Source organism: Ranitomeya variabilis, chromosome 1 (assembly GCF_051348905.1).
Source record: "Ranitomeya variabilis isolate aRanVar5 chromosome 1, aRanVar5.hap1, whole genome shotgun sequence".
Lineage (NCBI taxonomy): Eukaryota > Metazoa > Chordata > Amphibia > Anura > Dendrobatidae > Ranitomeya > Ranitomeya variabilis.
Window position 1 is genome coordinate 116383268 of NC_135232.1, and position 22249 is coordinate 116405516.

Consider the following 22249-nt stretch of genomic DNA (forward strand, 5'->3'; position numbering starts at 1 on the left):
ACGGGTACAGGCGACTGACCAGAGGTAGGGTGAAATTGGTTGAATACGACCGGTTTGAGCAGAGAAACGTGAAAAGAATTTGGAATACGAAGCGAGGCGGGTAACCTTAACTTGTAAACAACATCATTAATGCGTGCTAACACCTCAAATGGACCGATATACCGTGGACCTAACTTATACGAAGGGATCTTAAGCCGAATAAACTTGGAAGACAACCACACTATCACCAGGTTGAAAAGATGGAGAATCCAGACGCCTCTTGTCGGCATGCTTCTTAAATCTGTGTCCAGCTCGTTCGAGTGCGGCTTTAGTCTCCTGCCAGACCGTAGAAAACTCCTCGGAGAGAAGATCGGCCGCTGGCACACCCGAGGCAGGGAGCACTGGCAGAGGTACACTAGGATGTTGCCCATAGACGACAAAGAAAGGAGACTTGGAAGTTGATTCATTAGTGTGGTAGCTGTATGCAAACTCGGCCCAAGGAAGCAGACTAGCCCAGTCGTTTTGATGGACGTTTGAGAAATGACGAAGGTAGGTAACCAGGATTTGATTTGTACGTTCTGCCTGACCATTAGTTTGAGGGTGGTAGGCAGAGGAGAAGTCCAAAGTCACGTCCATTAGTTTGCATAATGCACGCCAGAAGCGTGAGGTGAATTGAACTCCTCTGTCCGAAACTATGTGCTGAGGAAAGCCGTGAATTCGAAAAACATGAGAGATGAAGATCTTAGCCAATTCGGGAGCAGAAGGTAAACCTGGAAGAGGAACGAAATGAGCCATCTTGGAAAATCGATCCACGACTACAAAGATAACTGTATGACCAGAGGATCGAGGCAGATCAGTAATAAAGTCCATTGCAAGGTGTCGCCAAGGAGACGAGGGAACTGGAAGCGGATGCAAGAGACCAGAGGGTAAATGTCTAGGAACCTTGTTCGTCGAACAGGACGGGCAGGAAGCGACGAAGCTTCGGGTGTCTTGAGGGAGAGATGGCCACCAGTAGTACCGTGACACCAAAGAAAGGGTTTTTTTAAAACCGACATGACCCACCAGCTTGGAAGCGTGACCCCAACGTAAAACTTGCTTCCTGTTGTGCTCTTGAACAAAAGTCTTACCCGAAGGTAACGAAGTCAAGGTAACGGGAGCAACCGAGATGACCTTACTTGGATCCATGATATGTGAAGGCCTCTCCTCAACATCGGCTGTCAGAAAGGATCTGGATAAGGCATCGGCTTTGAAGTTCTTATTGCCAGGACGGAAGTGTAACTCAAAATCAAATCGGGCAAAGAACAACGACCACCTGGCTTGCCGAGGATTCAGTCTCTGTGCAGAACGGATGTATGCCAGATTCTTGTGGTCAGTGTAGATCTTAAACGGATGGACAGCTCCCTCCAACAAATACCGCCACTCCTCCAGCGCCAATTTGATAGCCAGCAACTCTCTGTCACCAATGGTATAGTTCCTCTCAGCCGCAGAGAAGGTTTTAGAGAAGAAACTACAGGTGACAAGCCGACCGGAGGAAGACTTTTGCAAAAGAACTGCTCCGGCTCCGATTGCGGAAGCATCCACCTCCAGAATGAAAGGTTTGTTGATCTCTGGACGATGGAGTATAGAAGCGGTAGCAAAGGCTTGTTTCAAAGACTGGAAGGCGTCTTCAGCCTCCGGAATCCAGGAGTGAGGGTTAGCTCCTTTGCGAATCAAAGCGGAGATGGAGCCGGACAGGATAGAAAAGTGTGGAATGAACTGCCGGTAGTAATTGGCAAAGCCAAGGAATCGTTGGATGGCCTTGACGCCTTGAGGACGCGGCCAGTTCAACACGGCGGACACTTTCTCCGGATCCATATGAAGACCAGAGTCCGAAATGATGTACCCTAAGAATGGTAAGGACGACTGTTCAAAGGCGCACTTCTCTAGCTTGGCATACAGACGATTCGCTCTAAGACGTAAGAGGACTTGACGGACGTCTCTTCTGTGGGTAAGAAGATCTGGAGAGAATATAAGAATATCGTCCAAATATACCACCACGCTAGAATAAAGTAAATCCCGGAACACATCGTTCACGAACTCCTGGAAAACAGCGGGGGCATTGCACAGACCGAAGGGCATAACTAGGTACTCATAATGACCATCCCGGGTATTGAATACGGTCTTCCACTCATCTCCGGGTAGAATACGGATGAGCTTGTAGGCCCCGCGGAGATCTAATTTAGTGAAGATACGCGCACCACGGAGACGGTCAAATAGTTCCGGAATGAGAGGAAGTGGGTACTTGTTCTTTATCGTGATATTATTGAGACCTCAGTAGTCAATGCAAGGACGAAGTGTACCGTCTTTCTTTTTGACGAAAAAGAACCCAGCACCAGCGGGAGAAGAGGATTTTCGGATAAAGCCCTTGGTTAAGTTCTCTTGAACATACTCGGACATAGCCTGAGTCTCAGCAGTAGACAGGGGGTAGATTCGACCTCTAGGAGGAGTGGAACCAGAAACAAGGTCGATCGGGCAATCATATGGACGAGGCGGAGGAAGGATCTCCGCCTCTCTCTTGTTGAAGACGTCAGCAAAGGCCACATAGGCAGATGGTAAATCTGGAGACACAGACGTTGATTGAAGAGAGGTTTTAAACCGGATAGGAAGCAAGCACTGATTTTGGCAAAGATGTCCCCAGACCGCCAGTCAAGAGTAGGTTTGTGCTTCCACCTGCTTCCTCAGCCAAGGGAGACCGAGAAGAATAGCATGAGACAAGGAGGGTAGTACGTAGAAGACTATTCTCTCTCGATGTCGAACTCCGATCTGTAATTCCAGTTCCTCGGTTACCTGAGTAACAGACTCCCGCAGGGGTTGGCCGTCGACCGAAGAAATCTGCCGAGGAGTCTCCAGGGACCTGACAGGAATCCGAAGTCTTCTCATCGCTTCGAGCTGAATGAAGTTTCCGGCCGAACCTGAATCAATATAAGCTACTTCAGAGAAACGCTTAGAACCTAAATGCAGAAGAACAGAAAGAGTCATAGGTGGAGAGGAATCTGAATTGCCTAGGAAGTCCTCTCTTACCTGTCCTAGGCGGAGGCGTTTCCCGGCCTCAGAGGACAAGAGCGCAGGAAATGAGCAGCACTGCCACAGTAAAAACAAAGCCCTTGAGCGAGTCTCTCTTTACGACGCTGCTCTACAGGCTTGAGTCGGTCCACCTGCATGGGTTCTGGAGCAGGAACTGCCGGGGAAGACATAGGACTAAAACGAGAGGAACTAGCGGTAGCCGAAGAAACACGAGGAGATCTTCTCTCCCTAGCGGCTTCACGAGAACGCTCCTGAAAGCGTAAGTCAATACGGGTTGCCAGGGAGATCAGGTCCTCTAAGGAAGTCAGAGTATCCCGGCCAGCCAGTTCGTCCTTGATCCGGGACGAGAGTCCGCGCCAAAAAGCTCCCACCAAGGCTTCATTGTTCCAATTTAACTCGGAAGACAGGGTGCGGAACTGAATGGCGTATTGGCCCACAGAGAGCGAACCCTGGTGAAGATTAAAGAGTGATTCCGTAGCAGAGGCCAGACGACCTGGCTCGTCGAATACCTTGCGGAATATATCAAGAAAGGTGGGAAGCTGAGAAACAATGAGATCATCACGGTCCCAGAGAGGATTCACCCAGGCTAAGGCCTCACCCTCTAAATGAGACACAATAAAAGCCACTTTAGCTCGGTCAGTAGGGTATTGCTGAGAAAGCAACTCAAAATGTAGTTGGCACTGATTAATAAACCCTCTGCACAACTTGGGGTCACCGCTGTACCGTGGTGGCTTCGCCAAACGGGGCAAAGGGTGAGGAGAAGTAGCCTGGGGTGAGACAGAGGCGGCGGACTGGAGGGCAAGCAGGCGATCATCCACAGATGCCATATAATTCAGAATGTGGGCCTGGGTATCTCGCTGCTGAGCAAGCTCCTGTTGGAGACCAGATAGCTGAGCAGCGCTCCCAGGATCAGGAGTCTGAAGGACCAACAAACGGGATTCCATAGTCTTTAGGAAGGACATAATCCTTGACTGATTCTCCCGTAAAAAACAGTAATTAGACTTACTGGTAATTGTATTTCCAGGAATCCATCCTGACAGCACACTGGAGGACGTCCTTCTTATCCATGATGGGACAGGAAACACGAGAGGTTAAAAGGACCCTCCCCCTACCACCCTTCAGTGTTTTTCCAAAGTAACACATCTGGATGGATGCAAAAACAAGTTTTATTACAACAAAATAATCAATCATACAAATGTTACATCACATAAGTATAAAGATCAAACAATAGGGAGGGAACTAACAGTGCTGTCAGGATGGATTCCTGGAAATACAATTACCAGTAAGTCTAATTACTGTTTTCCAGGTCACCACCTGACAGCACACTGGAGAAATACCAAAGGAGAATGGTATTTAGGGTGGGACCACTGCTTGAAGTACCTTTCTACCAAAGGCCAACTGAGGCGAAACTACATCTAACTTATAGTGTTTAGAAAAGGTACTAAGATTAGACCATGATGCAGCTCTACAGATCTGGTCTGCCGTAGCCCCCCCTTTCTCCGCCCATGATGTGGCCATGGCCCTAGATGAGTGGGCTTTAAGATTAACTGGGGAATTCAAACCTTTAGCTTTGTAGGCTAAATCAATTGTAGATTTTATCCACCGTGCGATAGTCGCTTTAGACGCTTTTTTCCCCTTATTTGAACCCCTGAACTGAACGAACAAGTTATTGTCCTGTCTCCAGGGTCTAGATAGATCAAGGTACCTGAGTACTGACTCTCTTACATCAAGGTTATGAAAAAATCTTTCTTTTTGGTTTTTAGGGAATTGGCAAAATGACGGTAAAACAATCTCCTGATTCATATTAGTATTGGAGACGACCTTAGGGAGAAAGGCCGGATCTAGCCTTAGTACTATTTTATCATCAAAGATCTGTAAATACGGGTTCTGTACCGAAAGAGCCTGTAGTTCCCCCAATCTTTTTGCCGATGTGATCGCAACTAAAAACGCGGTTTTAAGAGAGAGTTTGTTAATATCTATGTCTCCAGTTATATCCCAGGACTGATCACACAGAAAATTCAGGACCAGATTAAGATCCCACGGCGGGACTGATTTCCTAATGAATGGCCTTAGCCTCTGGACTGCTCTAGAGAATCTACTAATCCAGGGGTGGGTAGATAGAGAAAAATCAAAGAATGTACTTAGGGCCGCTATCTGGACTCTTAATGTACTTGGTCTAAGACCTTTTTGAAATCCTGACTGCAAGAAATCAAGAATTTTCGGGATATCTGGATGGTCAGTATCAACTGTCATCTCCCCACAGAATCCACAAAATGTTTTCCATATTTTTGTGTAGATTGCAGATGTCACCGGCTTTCTGCTGGCTTGAAGGGTAGAAATGACGTCATCTGAAAGACCTTTTGCTCTCAAGATCTTCCGTTCAGGATCCATGCTGCCAACTGAAGTGCTCCTGGGTTCTGGTGTAGAACTGGACCTTGCAGAAGAAGATCCTCTCTTACTGGTAACAGGAGAGGCTCTTCCACTGACAATTTTTTTAACAATGGAAACCAACTTCGTTTCGGCCAGTGAGGAGCTATGAGGATGACTTTGGCCTCGTCCTCGCAAATTTTCCTGAGTGTCCTTGGAATCAATGCTAGAGGCGGAAACGCATAGAGAAGACCGTTGCTCCAGGGTTGTGACAGGGCATCGATCGCAGCTGGACTTTCCCAGGGGTTTAGGGAGTAAAAGGTTTCGACTTTTGCGTTTTGCTTTGTAGCAAATAGATCCACAGTCGGCTTCCCCCAACGATGACAAAGATCCCTGAATACTTCGCTGTTCAGTTCCCACTCTGTAGGGGATACACTTTTCCTGCTCAGGAAATCTGCCAACTGGTTCTTGGATCCCTCCAGATGTACAGCCGAGATTGACCGCACCGACTTCTCTGCCCACTTGAAGATCTGTTCCGCCAGATCTTGTAATGCCAGATGTCTTGGGCCCCCCTGATGTCGAAGGAAGGCTACAGTCGTCGTATTGTCCGAGAAGATTTTTACATGCTTGTTCTCCAGCAAATGTTGTGCCGCCGTTAGGACCTTCCAAACCGCATGCAACTCTCTGTGGTTTGATGACTTCTTGCTGTCCTTTCTTCCCCAACGACCTTGGAAATATCTTCCTAGGACATGACCTCCCCAACCTTCCTGACTTGCGTCTGTCGTGACTGACACACTTGGGGTTTGAAGCCATGACACTCCTACCCGGAGATTTTTGGAGAGAGTCCACCACACCAGAGACCTCTTGATCTGAAAAGAAAGATTCAGTCTTTGATTTAGAGAATTTTGCCTCCTGTTCCAGCTCCTCAGAACTCCCTGCTGAAGCTGTCGGGAATGAAACTGGCTCCATCTCACGCAAGGGATGCAGGCCGTCATCAATCCCAGTATTCTCATCCCGTCTCTGATCGTATTTCGGCCTCGGGAGAAATGATGGACCTTTTTTATTATACCCTTTAGCCTGTCTTCCGGAAGGTAGGACATTCTTGTTTCTGAGTCGAGCATGACTCCTAGGAATTTTATTCTGGATTTCGGTATTAGATCCGATTTCTTCCAATTTATAATCCAACCGAGATTCTCTAGTGTGGAGATGAGGAACTGACAGTTGACCCTGAGCTGGTTTACTGACTCTGCCGCTATCAAAAAGTCGTCTAGATAAGGGATTACCATCACATCCCGATTTCTCAGATATGCGACTACCTCTACCATAAGTTTTGTAAAAACCCTGGGAGCCGACGCCAGGCCAAAGGGGAGACAGCGGAATTGAAAGTGATAGATCTTCCCTTCCATGTTTACCGCAAACCGCAAGAATTTTTGGTGGTTTAGGCAAATGGGAACATGGTAATATGCACTCTTTAGATCTAGAGTGCACATCACCATACCCCTTCCCAACAGAGGAATGGTAGACCGAATTGACTCCATTTTGAATCTTTTGTATACCACCCAGTTGTTTAGGTGCTTCAGATTTATTATCGTTCTCGACTCTCCCGATGGTTTTGTTATTGAGAAGAGATTCGAGTAATGACCTCTGTACTCTTCTTGGGAGGGGACCGGAACAATTGCCGCCATTTTTAGGAGGTCCTGTATATCCGACCACATGGGGGATGATGATTTTAGATGTGTGCTGGACACCAGAAATCTTTCGGGCGGAAGGGAGGAAAATTCGATTTTGTACCCCTGGGACACCACCTGTAACACCCAAGAACTCGTTGTTATTCCCCTCCAACCTTCTAGGAATCCGGCTAGACGACCCCCTACTCTGATGGCGTCATTTCCTATGGTAGCTAGACCTCGGACCTGAGTAACTCGAGTCTTTGGTTTTGGGTCTACTGTCTCCCCCTTTCTGGTAGCTCCATCTACCTTGCTTCCCTTTACCCCTGTAATCCTGTTTCTGATTATAGCGGGGTCTCCGAAAGGGCTGGAATTTTTTAGGCTTTTCTTCGGGGAACCCCTTTTTTACGTCTGAGGCTTTCTCTAATATATCGTCGAGGACCGGTCCGAAGACCCTGCCCCCAGAGAAGGGTATGGAACACAATTTATTTTTGGAGTGCATATCACCCGACCAATTTTTGAGCCAGATAGCTCTTCGGGCTGCATTAGAGAGAGATTGACCTCTAGCCGCGAACCTAACCGTCTCCGCGGACGCGTCTGCCAAAAAGGCGGTTGCCAATTTTAACAGAGGCAGAGATTTCATGATAGTATCTCTAGGAGTTTTGGCTATTAATTGATCCTGAAGATCATTTAGCCACAGGTCCATGGAGCGAGCCACTGATGTTGCTGCGATATTAGCTCCGATAACCGCCGAAGAACTCTCCCAGGTCCTTTTTAAAAGTCCATCTGCCTTTCTGTCCATGGGCTCTTTTAGATTGGAAGAGTCCTCAAAAGGGATTGAGGTTCTTCTGGACACTTTAGCCAATGGAATGTCTATTTTAGGTATATCGACCCATTCTTTAACTTCATCCGGGTCAAACGGCAAGCGGAGTCGGAAATCTTTAGGGATAGTCAATCTCTTCTCCGCCTCCTCCCATTCATCCAAAATCATGGATCTGATATGGGAATTTACTGGAAACACTTTTGCAGTCTGTGAGCGCAAGCCACCAAACATTTCGTCCTGAACTGAACAAGATGGTTGTGGATCCTCAATCTGCATAGTATGCCGCACAGCCTCCAACAGTTCTCCTGTGTCTGCCGCAGAGAATAAGTATTTTCTCCCGCTCTGTGGGGGGTCTCTGCTCTCCTCTTCCTCCTCTATATCCGATACAGCAGATAACGAATCTCCTGAAGAGTAATCGACCCTCTGCCTTTTGCTCGGTCTCTCTGAAGGTGAGGCTTGAGGTAGTGCCAGACCTGATACAGAAGCCTGGACCTCCTCTCTTATCATGGCTCTCATATTTGACATAAGAGAAGCCTGCTCCTCTCCTATGATTCTGCAGGTGCACGCTTCACATAGGGGTTTCTGCCAGGTATCTTTCAGTTTGGCTGCGCAAATAGGACATTTTTTGCTTTTGCCAGGCTTCTTTAACGGTTTTTCTGGTAATGAGGCCGCCTATAGAAAAATAACAAAACTCCAGGATAATGCCCCATTTTTTTTTTTTTTTTTTTTAAATGTCCATAATACCGGTCCCCTGGTCTACTCACTAGCGCCGTGGACTCCTGCCCTTCTCTAGCTGCGTCCTCCATGATGCACCGGAGATCGCTTACTGCACATACCTTATATTTCTGCTCGTCTGTTCATCTGTACAGCGCTCCTGCGCTCACTACCGCTTCCTGTTTCGGAGACGCCGCCCGCCCCCCTCAGCCGCAAACCGGAAGTGACGCGGCCGGAAAGAGAGGATGGTGCAGCGACGATTTGCTTCCTCATGCCGGCCGCATGGAGACGCCGACGTCCGCAGAGGCAACCGGCAGGATCGCATGCACCAGGGGGCGTGACGGAAGGATCGAGAGCCCCCGGCAGGGGGAAGCGATCCTCATACCAGGAGCAGCGCTACACTGGTAGGCAGAGGGACCCTCGGGCGGGTGTCGGCCAGCGGGTGCCTCATGGAGGGAAGGGTGAGGCAAAGCCCCCCGATCCACAATCCCCCCGCACAGAACGGTAGCTCCTCTCGCCGTTCCTATCCATAATGGGACAGGAAAAACACTGAAGGGTGGTAGGGGGAGGGTCCTTTTAACCTCTCGTGTTTCCTGTCCCATCATGGATAAGAAGGACGTCCTCCAGTGTGCTGTCAGGTGGTGACCTGGAAAGAGAAGTTCCTTCAGAGTGGGGGACGGAGTACCAGCGGGGTCCATGGCCTGATTGTACTGTAACGATCAGACTGCACTCAGATGTCATCCGAGTGCAGTCCAACTGGAATACCTGGGGTGGACCCACAGATCCACGACAACGAACCTCCCAAGGGCGAGCTGGCCAGGTAGACCACCCCCTATACAGGGAGTGTTAGGGGCAGACCCAAGGGAGACTATTGCCGCAGAAGCTGGAACCTGGAGACAGGTAGTAGGAGCGGAGAAGACGTTGAACTGGCAAACAACGGAGACACAGGGTAAACGGTATAGTGGTAGTACAGAACAGGCTGAGTAAGATAGAAGCGCTAGACTGAGCAAGATATGGCGGACACAGAGGACAGAGCAGGATAAGACAGACGCACAAGACTGAGCAGGATATGGCGGACACAGAGGACAGAGCAGGATAAGACTGATGCACAGGGCTGAGCAGGATTTGACGGACGCTCAGGACAGAGCAACACAGAGGAGGGTTAGCGGGACCTGAGTCACAAGAGGACAAATGACAATCAGGTAAAGAGAAGAAGGAGAGGATACCTGATATAGTGGAGTTGCACAGCACTTCCGGGTCGATATCCCTCCAAGGTCAGGGGGAGGAGCGGAGAGAGAGAGGACAGGCCAGAGGGAGTACGCGTGCGCCGACAGCGCAGATGTCAGGAGAAGTGCGCACGCGCCGGAGTCCAGACCCAGGATCCAGGCGGCGAGTGGATGGACCGCGAGCGCGCAGAGACGAACGTGCACGCCGGAAGCCGAACCAGCAGGAGCTGCAGCAGCGGCGCGCCGGGACAGGTAAGTATACGAAGATGCAGGAGACGTGACAAGCAGTTTGCGACCAGCTGGAGTGAGCCGGAGGTTATTTTTCAATGCAAGTCTATTAGAGCCTCGTTCTGGCTATTATACACTTGCATTGAGAGCTTGTGACCGTATCTTCTGACTTCCGGTCAGGCAGAAGTCACTTCTCAAAAGATAGAAGTGGCTTAAGTCGGAGAGCAATGGGTATAATATTAGGAGCATGGATCTTACGTTAGTAGCACCAGTCCAGCACTGCAATAAAAAAAAAATGCTGGCGTGGTGCTTTCAGGACTTCAGAAGGCTTCTGACAAAGGTGCAAGTAACAAATTGTAAAATATCATTGTACATTCTGTACCTGACTTATAGGGTTTTGATCAAAGTATTCATCCACAAAATACTCCAGCAACTAAAAACATAGAAAAAGAAAACGTGATTACTTGTAATTAATGAATGTTAAACTAATACAATGAATTTTGCACACTGTGAATAATACAGTTATAAACAAGGAAAATGTAACAGGAATCTATGAGCAAAAACAAGATTTTGGGTACTCACTGTAAAATCTTTTTAACAAAGACCTCATTGGGGACACAGGAAACAATGGGTGTATGCTACTGCAACTAGGGAGAAAAAAAGGCTAACGCCTCACCAGAAGGCTTCACCCACCAACCGGCAAGGAGCTTATCAGTTTTTGCCAGTCCAAATGGGGCAGACATGGGTGTGCTTTCAGACCAGTCTCTACCTTTTCGTTGTGATTTATTAATCATTTCCCTTTTTCTTTCACATACAGCTTGTGAGTATGGGCAGCAGAATGGAATTGTGTCACTCTGATTCCCCACTTAGATAACAAGGGTCTCTAAGTGGGGAATCTTAGGACGGTCCAAAACATGGCACATCGGCGTGGAAGCCACAGATGCTGTGCCTGCAGCATCCTCTGCAAGGGTCTGACGTATAGTACACCTGTCACTGGCAAAACAGCTGGTACCACAGACAGCGCTGATCTTAGCTGTTTAATGCCCCTATCAATAGTGACCAATGCATTGCAGCTGAAGCTCCTCACTGTCTGCCCATCAATGTTCCCCACTGCTACAAAAAAACAAAGCAGAAATTTGTCAGTGTCACTTTTATACAGACTCACAGAATAAAGATATTATTTATATGACACAGACATGGAAAATTAAACCAAAACATTACTGGTATTTATATATTTGCCACAAAATGGTGCAAAAAAAAAAAAAAACTTTCATGGCCATAAAGATAAAAAATAGGGAAAAATAATAATCATGTTGTTATGTGTGCATTCAAACCTGATATCTCTGCATATAAACCCACACTGAAAAAGAGCTCAATGGTAACTAAACCCCTCTTTTATACTGCCCAGAGGTGCATGGAAAACCTGACAGCTGTAGCGCCGCTGTCCCGTTCTGCTACCCGGTCCTCCTCTGTGGCCTTGGGGTCGCCGGTCTCCTGTGGCTCCCGTCCCATGCTGTCTGCCTCTGCTGCTGCTTCCTGGACTCTGCGTGCACCCTGCAGGTCTCTGGGCACATCTCTAAGGGTGTGCGCGCACTCCCGGTCTCTTAAAGAGACAGCGCACCATTTTCAAAATAGCTTTCAGCCAATGGCTGAGTGTCTCGTACTATTTCAGGCACCTCTGCTCTTAGGGAGGTGCCTGAGCAACAATTGCTTCCTGTTGCTATTCCCTGGTTTGCCGTACCTTGGTGTCAGTCTTCTGCCAGTATCCTGCTAATTCCGTTTGTTTCCTCAGTGTGTCAGCCTTACCTCCCTACGCCTCCTAGGACGTCATCTGAACTTCCTGTATCAGTTCTTACCCGCTCCAGGCCGCTACCTGACTCTTCTGCCTGCCGTCAGCCGAGTGCTTCGTTACCCGCAATACCTGCCAGTCCACCTGTTCCACTGGGTCAGCTTCCACGTGTCCGGGGTCTAATTGAGGGTAGCACCTGCGTCCCTCAGGCATTCCAATCCGACTCTGAGGGGGTCTTCCTACAGGTGTCTGGGGCTAGCATAGTCACGCCCCCTTCAGAGCCCCCCGGACAGTGGTCCTGTGGTTCCACAAAATTGCAATAAACGAATGTACAGTGCAACATCTGTGCCTCCATTTCCATTCGTTACAACAGCCATGCTAAAATGATTACCCAAGTGGCTCCCAGCAGACCGTAGAACGTGTGCACTTTATGTGCAGCTGTAAATAATAGGAGACAATGGGAGAATAGCAGACAATGCTATCATTGCCTACAGGGAAGTATGAGCACTGCCCTAACCCTTAATGACAAGGGGATGTATTTATAATATCCTTCCTCCACAACAAAGAGCTCTTCTGTTGATGATGTATCATATGGACCTGCCTATCTCGTCACCAGCAGCACAAAAGACCAATCACACCGTCAGTAGAAGGTGAGGCTATAATGACTATGTGATAACCCCCTTGGTAACGCCTGCAAGATTAAAAGAATGTATATTATTAAGAAGGATTTATGTAGAAAATAAAAACCAAAAGAAAAATCACATTTTTCCCTACAAATTTGATTTAAAATATCATATTCCCAGGAAATGGACTGTTTAAAAAATATGTATTAATTGTATGCAAAAAAACAAAACAAAACAAAAACAGTAAACAACAGATGGTATAATTGCTTACTTTCAAGGTGCAAGTGAGTCGGTTGGGCTTCAGGTCTTGATCTTCCATTGTTCTGGATCCATCAATTATCACAAACATGTGACGCATCTAGAAAAAGTTGTGCCTTATTAGTAATGTAAAGCTCATGGCAATAGGTTTTAGATGTAAACGCCTGGAAATAAAGTCCACAGCTCCAACTTACCATTCCCAAACGAACTTGTCCATGATGTTCAAACACTCTGTGAAATTAGACACAAAAAGCATTATATATTAATAAAAAAAAGTAAAACTGCACTTAGTAACTCTTCAATGTAACATTACTACATAAATCGACAGAAGCGAAAAGCAATCTCACTAGTTGAATATCAGACCTGCTAATGCGCCGATCCACAGAGGAATCACGGAGGTATTCAATCTCTTTGGCCAGCGAAGCCATGGCTTGCTACAGTGATGAATACCGCTCAGGGGAACTAGGTACACTGGGATTGGGGCGGCGTATTTGAGGTTGTTGCTTTGCAAATTAAATAGGACTAATAGCCTTAGACTCTTTGGGTGCTTGGACCGAGACAAGGTGTCATGGCGCCTTTAAGACAGGGAAATAATACAGGGAGAAACTGCAGGGGGATAGAGCAGTGCTTCCTTACCCGGGTACTGATGTCCCTGGAGTCCGCATTGGATTAGCGCTATGTTTTTGAGCTAAGAGACGCTTGCCAGGTTCTGCAGTCGTCGTGCCCCTGTGTGATGCAGCCGGGTGGACCAAGATGGCCACCGTGAGTTGTAAGAGGCGGTAAAGTCTCGCAGAGAGCGAGAGGCGCCAATTCGGGGGAGGAGCCACAGCCATGATGTCAGTTAGTGGGCGGAGCCTCATGACTTCCATGAAAAGGTACAATCAGGGGCCTAAATTTCTGCAGCCGGCGGGAGCGTTACCAGGGGTAGAAGTGAGGGGGGCCGAGAAAAGCGAGTGCTCTGGTCCCAGGCAAGAAGGGCCAGAAAAGTGGGCAGAGCCGCCTTAGCGCGGGCGTGGCTTTCGGGGGCTAAATTTTTTGGCACCGGCCAGCGCCGATACAAAAAAGGAGAAAGGGGATCCAGAAGTGCGCCCTTGCTGTCAGAATGAGCCCCCTTTGCGCCCAGACCACCTGTCCAGAGCCCTCCAGCCCCGGCACTTACCCGGAGAAGCTGCCGGGTGGCAGGTAACCCAGCTGTAAGCGGCAAGTGCTGAAGTCCCCTTGCTGCTGCTGCTGGTCTTGGATGTTGCAGGGATAAAGGGATCACCCTCAATCCACCATCCCTTTAATAGGGAGGTGGAGAGTACCCGTCTGCCTCCTTGTACCATCCGCTTTAACAGTGGTGGGACAGTGGGGGCTGCTCGGATGCCAAAGAGAGGGAGCCTCTGCACATCCATGGAGTTCAAGCCTCCGGGTGGACAGGGCCAGTTGTCCGGTATTAGGCCTGGCTGCAGAAGAGGACATGGAGGCGACACTCCATGTGCTCGTCAGTTGATGGCGCAGGGAGATCGGTGCTGTTTAAGGGACCCATAGCCCCTAAAAAAAAACAAAAAAACAGCTCAGGCGTGGCATCCAAGTCGTAGGAGAGGATACGGAGAGATGACACTCTCTGTGCTCGCCTGTTGATGGTTCGGGGAGATTGGAGCCTTGAAAGGAACCGTCGCCCCATTTGAAAAAATTAAAATCAAAAAGATAAAGAGTCAAAATTGAAAAGTAAAATAATAAAGAGTTTTGGGTCTGATTAGTAGACCCGTCCGTGTGCCTCCTACGGACACTAAGCAAGAACTGGTTCTCTGGGAGCCAGCAGGAGGGTGTATACTGCAGAGGAGGAGCGAACTCTTTTTGTTTCAACTTAGTGTCAGCCTCCTTGTGGCAGCAGAATACACTCATGGTCTGTGTCCCCCAATGAGGCGAAGGAGAAACATTATATATTAAAAAAAAAGTAAAACTGCACTTAGTAACTCTTCAATGTAACAGTACTACATAAATTGACACAAAGGAAAAGCAATCTCACTAGTTGAATTTCTGCAAGAAGATTCAGCAAGTTTCAAGAACAAGTACGATAGTCATGTCCAGGCCTGGATTGGGGCATAGTGGACCAGGTGGATACCCCCGGTTGGCCCTGCGGCAGCAGTGTGCCCCCTACCCTCCTGTTTACGCTGTAGATGGCACAATGCACCTGATTCAGTATATTATTCATTTAACAGAGTACCCAGTGTATTAATCTATAGAACCAGAGGTAAATGTGTGACTGCGGTAATGCAATATTTGAAAAATGTGTGACTGCGGTAATGCAATATTTGAAAAATGTGTGACTGCGGTAATGCAATATTTGAATATAGCTAAACAGTGGGTCGCAGAGTCAAAGTTACATACAATTGGGCACTTGGCATCCCAATCCAATACTGGTCATGTCACACACACAAAAACAGCCTAATAGGACATGCGGCTAGGGGTTGTATAATAGACCAAACAAGCATCTTGTGTCCATTACCTTTTCCTTTTATCTTTAAACAGGATCTCATCAATTGTAGCCTTCAGGGATCCGGATTCATCTTCTTTGAGAACCTCCCTTGAGCAGACAAATAACTACTTTGTAACAAACTGATAAAGCAAATCAACAAAAGCCAATCATGCAATTAAAATAGTTTAAAAAATAAAAAGGTAACAAATTGTTTTGTTTTGTTGATTTATGAACATAGGCAGAAACTGAAATATGGAAGTAACACGCTTATTCAGGATAAAACAGGCCACGCGTTTCAACTCTGGACCAGTGTCTTTCCTCAGGCCAATATTACAGTAGCAAACATCAGAAATTTATATACACATGAAAAAGGAATTATATCATGGGGTTGGGTGAAAGGTCAGAAAAATAAACATTTCTACAAAAACCTTAGGATCAATTAGCACCCAGGATTCAAGATTAAGAAGGTAGTGAGGCTATCCTCTGTGCCACCATGCCAGATATTACCATCATGCATCATTTGTTCGAATACATAAAAAAGAAAAATTCTAAATGCCAGAACTGCCTTTTTTTGGTTGCCGCAACGCTGAGAAAAAGGCGCAGTAAGAAATTATCAAAATCTATTCTAAGGCTGAAGCACTAAAAATGCACCCCACAAAAACCAAGGCCTCACAAAGCTCTATCGCCCGAAAAATGAAAACCGCACAGTTTTTTTTGTTGTTTTTTTTATTTTTTTTAACAAATTTCTGATTTTTTTCCACCACTAAAATAATAAAAAACTGTATAAATTTGGTATTGCCATGTGGCAAACAGAATGGAGTTATCCAACATTAAAACTGATTCCACACAAAACAAGTCCCCATGTGTCTTTGTGGATGGAAAAAAAAAAAGTTATGGGCCTTAAATCAGGGAGTGGAAAAATGAAAATGCAAAAATCGGAAATTGATCATGTTGGGAACATGTTACTGTAGAATTCAGAGATATAATTCAACCTAAGTTTATTTTTTAATAATATTTATTTTTCTATGGTGTAATGATCTTTGTAATGTGCTTAGTCTTCCCTCGTTCCTCAAAGACACTGGGGATTTATTGCGCAAAGTCGATGGGTTGTGTTTAGAGAGTGATACACTATTGGCCTCAGTTGATGTGGAATCCCTCTATACTAACATTAGGCATCATCATGGCATTAGAGCTGCCCGATTCTTTTTGGACACTTCCACCACGGTTGAGGGACCTCATCCTGGAGCTTCTAGAGTTCACTCTCACACACAATTATTTTGTGTTCAAAGGGTCTTTCTACCTGCAGATACAGGGAACAGCCATGGGGGCGGCCTTTGCGCCCTCCTATGCTAATCTGTTCCTTGGTCTATGGGAGAGGGACCTTTTCCTCTCCGTCGAACAGGGGTCTACTGAGCGTGTCCTTTTATGGGCACGCTATATTGACGATATCTTCTTCGTCTGGCAGGGCACCCCCATCGACCTTCTGCAATTCATATCTGTCCTAAATAGCAATGATCTCAATATAAGGCTTACCCCGGTGTGGGATGCTGATAAAATTGATTTTTTGGATGTTACGATTCCTAGGGATGGAGGGGGTACGTTACAGACTGATATTTTTCGCAAAGAGACTGCCACCAATACCCTCCTCCATGCCTCATCTTGTCACCCACGCCATGTGATTAAGGCCATTCCCGTTGGACAGTTTCTCCGTTTGCGTCGTATCTGCTCTAATGACCATGATTTTGAAATCCAAGCATGGGAGCTTTCGGCATGAATTCTGTCCAGGGGATATAGTAGACGGGTTATTGAAAGAGCATATCATCGGGCTAAGTACACGGCCCGTAATGATTTATTATATAACAATGCCACCCGTAGACCTAAGTCAAATGGCCAAGCCAGGTTTATTACATCATACCACTCTCAACATGCTAGAGTGCGATCTGCGATAGAGAGGGCTTGGCCTATTCTACCAGCAGATCCTATAATTAAGAAATTTCTCCCTAGCAGTCCTTCCATCACTTTCCGTCGGGCAAGGAATATGGGGGACATGTTTACTTGTAGCCACCATATTGGTCAGCCTGTACCTACGTTCCTCGATAATGTTCCAACACGGGGTAGCTGCATGGCGTGCGGCAGATGTGTCGCATGCCCTAATATTGAAAGTTGCTCCTCTTTTTCTAACTCAGATGGTACCAAAAATGTTGTCATAAAACAACATATATTATATACCATGCTACATGCCCATGTGGACTGATATATGTGAGCCTTACAACTAGGCAGCGTAAAGTTTGTGTCAGGGAGCACGTTCTTGGCATACAGGTGGCAGCTGCCTGTACGGATGTAGCCACCCTTAAAACTCTACCCCGGCATTTTAAGGAATTCCATCGGTGTGATGCTGCAGGGTTGAGGGTGCGTGGGATTGAACTGCTTAATATCAATATAAGGGTAGGGGGGGTCTGTCCAAACGACTTGCCCAACTGGAAACCAGGAGGATCTGGACGTTACATACTATCCACCCACATGGGTTGAATGAAAATATATCATTTGCCCCATTCTTGTGATCTCCGCCTGCTGCGTATCCGCATGTGGTTCTGTGTATTGATTCTTTGTTTTTATCGTGTTTTATTCTGGTTTTAATTATGCTTTTTCTTTATTTAGTATTTCTTAATCTTGGTATGATCCGTGGTATTGCAGTTCCTTTTAAATTTCGTGTGGAGCAAGTCTGCTTTGGATCAATGTGGATGGGGTCATCGATTTAATACCAGTGTCACTGTTGTGCAATGGCGTTAGTTCTGCCACCAGCTGCTGAATTATGATATTCTGGACATTTGTGGGTATTGGGCAATATTGTGGCGGTGTATAGATTTTGTTATCACATTTGATATATTTTATATAGGGTTATGTGATGGGTGTTTGTGTTTTTTTATGCACATTTTCTTTGTATTCTCCCTATTTTTCTTTTTTGTAATTTATTATTATGTATGTATACGTATATATGTGATTGTATTTGTGGGTAATATCTGGGGCATAATTCTTCTGATTCCCTGTTGTCTCTTCGGTCATGTGTATTAATGTGTACATTTAGGTATTATGGACATACTTATGGATGTATTGATGTGCAATATTTATTTGTAATTCTCCTTGATAGGCTTGTTTTCCTTCTGTACATGTGACCGTCTGAGTATATTATTATATGTAACAGAGCCCATAGTGATATGTATATATTTTGTTGTTTGGATTATGCTGCTGGTCGTAACATTGCTTACAATCATATATATGTGCCCCTTATGGTATTGATGTCCGTCGTTCAAAACGCAATGCTGTTATCTTTTCAAATCTATTTATTTTACATGTATTATATTCCTTGTTTTGCCCTTAAATAAAATGGTTTTTGTGCTGCTCCCAGTGCGCATGCGTGCCCCGTCTCGCAGTGCCGTGCCGGCCTCCCCCGACGTAGGTCGCCCGGTCACGTGGTGCCCCACGTGTTCCTGACGCGGACAGATAGGGTAGGCGTCGGGTGTGGCTTGCAGGTGAGCTGCACATTGTTTGGTGGTGTGTAAATATGCACACCATTGGCACTTATTCCCACATGCCCCCTGAGGAAGGAGTTTTATTTACTCCGAAACGCGCGTCAGGGTGATCTATTGGCCTCGCACTCCTGCACTTAGTAAGTATGCATCATGTTGTTGTTCACTTCTCTATTGGGTATAGAATGTAGTACTATTAGTGCTGCCCCATTTTTGACATATGCCATATTTTGGCATTTGAGTTGTGATGGTACATGAGTGTTTGGCCAATTTGGCCCTTTTCTGTCTGTAAGAGACCACTGTAGGTACATAGTTATTTCCTTCACCCCTGCCATTGTACCTGTATTGTTAGGTTTTATATTTGAGATTTAATAAAGTTTATATATTTATGGGACTCTAGGACTGCTGTTTTTTGCTTTTTGTGTGGTGTATACTGTTTGCAGTTGGCCCCTATTACATGTTGGCTATGAGATATACAGTTATTAACTCCAAATTAAATTTCATCTGGGTATGCCTTCATATAATATGCTTGCTGCAATTAGTTTGTATTGTAATGATCTTTGACCCAACCCCATGATGTCATTTCCTTCTGTCTTATGTATATAAATTCCTGATGTTTATTACTGTAATATGGTAGGTGGAAGGCGCTGGTCCAGAGTGCTGACTTGCCTATTTTGGACTTGAAATGCATTGTGCTTGGCAATAGCACATTCTTAGAATGTGAGCACACTACCTCCCGCCTTTGAGAGTTTCCGTTACCATTCATTTCACAAGGACGTCTGCACTACAAAGCGCCCTGGATTTTTCTTTCATTAGGTATCAGTCAGGTCATTATCTTACCATGTTCTCTCATAACCGCCCTCCCATCGTTTGGTTCTTTCTGGTTCTTCATCCATTTCTGAACTAAGAAATCACTGATGACTTCAGAAGGAGAATAACATTGGTACATTAGTATATCATTATATAACACTACAGTTTCATTCTGTGTAGTAAGGAGCTAAGACTTTAGAGTAAAACTGGCGCTAGTCAAAGTGAAATTACTACAGGTTATTACTGGGGGGAGCAGTAATCCAGGGCTCGGTCCACACGGCATCTGTGCCCATTGCCCAATTGTGACTTACTAAATGTTTTTTTTGTTTTGGGATGTCTAATGCTTACCTTTTTATTGGTGATCCTTACTGTTAGCCTGCTGTATGTATGTATACTCTCAAGAGGCCTGTGTCCGACAGTGTGCAGTCAGAATGGGTGCCGAGTAGTGATGAGCGAGAGTGCTCGGATAAGGTGTTATCTGAGCAAGCCCATATCCTAATGGAGTATTTTCGGCATGCTCGAAAAAAATGCTCGAGTTGCAGCGGCTGCATGTCCGGCGGCTGTTCGACAGCTGCAATACATGTAGGGATTGCCTGTTTGTTAGGCCTACAATAAACGTCTGGAACTTTTCATAACGCGAACCGTAACGTCACCTAAGATGCCAATCACCAGAGGTTGAAAGTCTGGGTTTTATTCAACCTCTGCCTGGGTGATATTACTACGTCCCATTACTTTAACTCTATAGGGCCACTACAAGAAATGTATACCATGAGTTCTATATTTTCTTACAGCGGGCCCTAGGTTGGACAGCTGCTTCTTCATCCAATCCAACAATGCACACCGACAGGCACATGCCTACTGAGCATATGCGCCTAACAGTGGGCTGGGCTGCAGCGTGGACCGAACCTAAACAAACCATATACAGGTGAATGTGGCCAAAAGAGCACACGTTCGGCCTTCTGGTGAATGGTCACCTACGGTGGCATTATAGAAAAGCTGCCAAATGTATCCTGCAGGCAAGGTGCAGACACACTGTGCAGTAATACTAACTTGTTCACCTACAAAATGTACAATAGCCCCTTCCTACAGTGACGTAGTAGGCAGTGGTCACTTCTGCGCTGTCACGTTGTACGATACACACCCCACTAAAGTCCAGAGGTCGTTCTCCTTCCATTTGCAGCCATCATGTAAAGAATCTGTCCTGCAATTAATTTGATGTCTCTGTTTGAATCCTGGTTCAGGCCGACCACCAGAGTGGAGAGATGGTGGCGCAGACAAGGGTCTCTCCATCCAATGCTGAGCAATTCCAAGTGCCAACACTCAGGCTGTATTCAGAACTGCCGTAGCAATGAATGGAGATTAATGGCATCTGCGTCATCACTTCTACAGCCACTGGTGGTCGGATGCTGGCGGACCACCATTCTAGGGATACATGCAGGTTTCTCCTACGTGACCCGCACTGATCAGAGATTTCTGGCATCCTATGGACATAATGAATGAATCTTATTGCTGAGGTTGTTTGTAGGCACTCTGCATAGCAATCTGCTGTGTATTTCCCTGCGGGACTCAGATACCGGACTGCCCAATATATACCAGGAGGAGATCCACGAGTGCAATGGAAGAAATCTGTGTCCTGCACCAGAGCACACGGGTCTGATCATGGCCGGTAACCATGCACACGTATAGCTCAGCACGGGAGCTGGGGACACAAAACGGAGGATGTGAAGGGAAACTCTCCTCATAGCAGGTGTCACTGTAGTAATAGACAGAAGCTGCAGGACCCCATCCAACAGATGTACAGGGGCCCACATGGCCTAATAGGAGGAAAGGACACCCCCTATAGGAGAGAGGAGGAGATGTCACGTCTCCGGCCGCCCCAATAATAACATTGTCTGATGCAATGCATTTATTAGCAGACTCATAAGAAACACTACAGCAAACATAATTTCCGTGCTCCCCCACCCGGTAACACCGAGCCCTGTACGAGGAGGCGGCCCAGACCAGAAGGCCAGCAGCACACGGCGCAGGACATGTCTGCAGGAACGTACCTCACACACAGGACACCGGCGCAGCCCCAGGATGGTACATACAGGCTAAAGGACCTGTGCGACGTCATGCCCATGTGACGAGATGACGTCACATGAAAGGCGGGGCATCCTCATTCATGAATACCCGGAGGCGGCTGCGGCTGCGGCTCCTGTGAGGCTCCTTCCAGCAGCTCCGCCATAGACGGCTCATTGCTGAGGTGCCTAGAATGGAGCGGCTGTAGGGAGGAGCGCACCGGAGCCTCCAGTCCACACAGCTCAGTGCTGAGCGATAACAGGAGCTCTGCATAGACATTATACTCACCTCCTTAGGCCGGCGTCACACTGGGCGTAAGACAATACGCCACGTATTATACGTCCGTACTACGGCCGTAATACGGAGAAATGTTCCCAAAATAGTGATCCGTAGTCAGGGTGTGGCAGCGTATTTTGCGCATGGCATCCTCCGTATGTAATCCGTATGGCATCCGTACTGCGAGATTTTCGCGCAGGCTTGCAAAACCGACATCTAATGGATTTATGTGCTCAAATGTTCGGGAAAACATATATACAGTATATATATATATATATATATATATATATATATATATATATATATATATATATATATATATATATGTCATTGAGACACACATATATATAGTCTGTATTTATATTTACTTCAGCGCG

The 22249-nt window shown here is 46.5% G+C and overlaps 1 protein-coding gene across 3 annotated transcripts in view; it reads right to left on the reverse strand.

The window, feature by feature from the left end:
- LOC143806964 (general transcription factor IIH subunit 2) overlaps window positions 1-21802 on the reverse strand; it is a 73473-nt gene extending 51671 nt beyond the window's left edge. The window contains exons 1-6 of one of the 3 annotated variants that reach the window (XM_077288060.1): window positions 21584-21802; window positions 19566-19646; window positions 15229-15306; window positions 12932-12968; window positions 12751-12837; window positions 10450-10500 (exon numbers count right to left, since the gene is read on the reverse strand). In XM_077288060.1, coding sequence (XP_077144175.1) covers window positions 10450-10500; window positions 12751-12837; window positions 12932-12968; window positions 15229-15306; window positions 19566-19621 — 309 coding nt within the window. In that variant the 5' untranslated portion in view covers window positions 19622-19646; window positions 21584-21802. Of the gene's footprint in view, window positions 1-10449; window positions 10501-12750; window positions 12838-12931; window positions 12969-13373; window positions 13658-15228; window positions 15307-19565; window positions 19647-21583 lie in introns of those variants that run through there. The other 2 variants (XM_077288051.1, XM_077288069.1) reach the window with 2 other exon arrangements.
- Window positions 21803-22249: the final 447 nt, after the last annotated feature.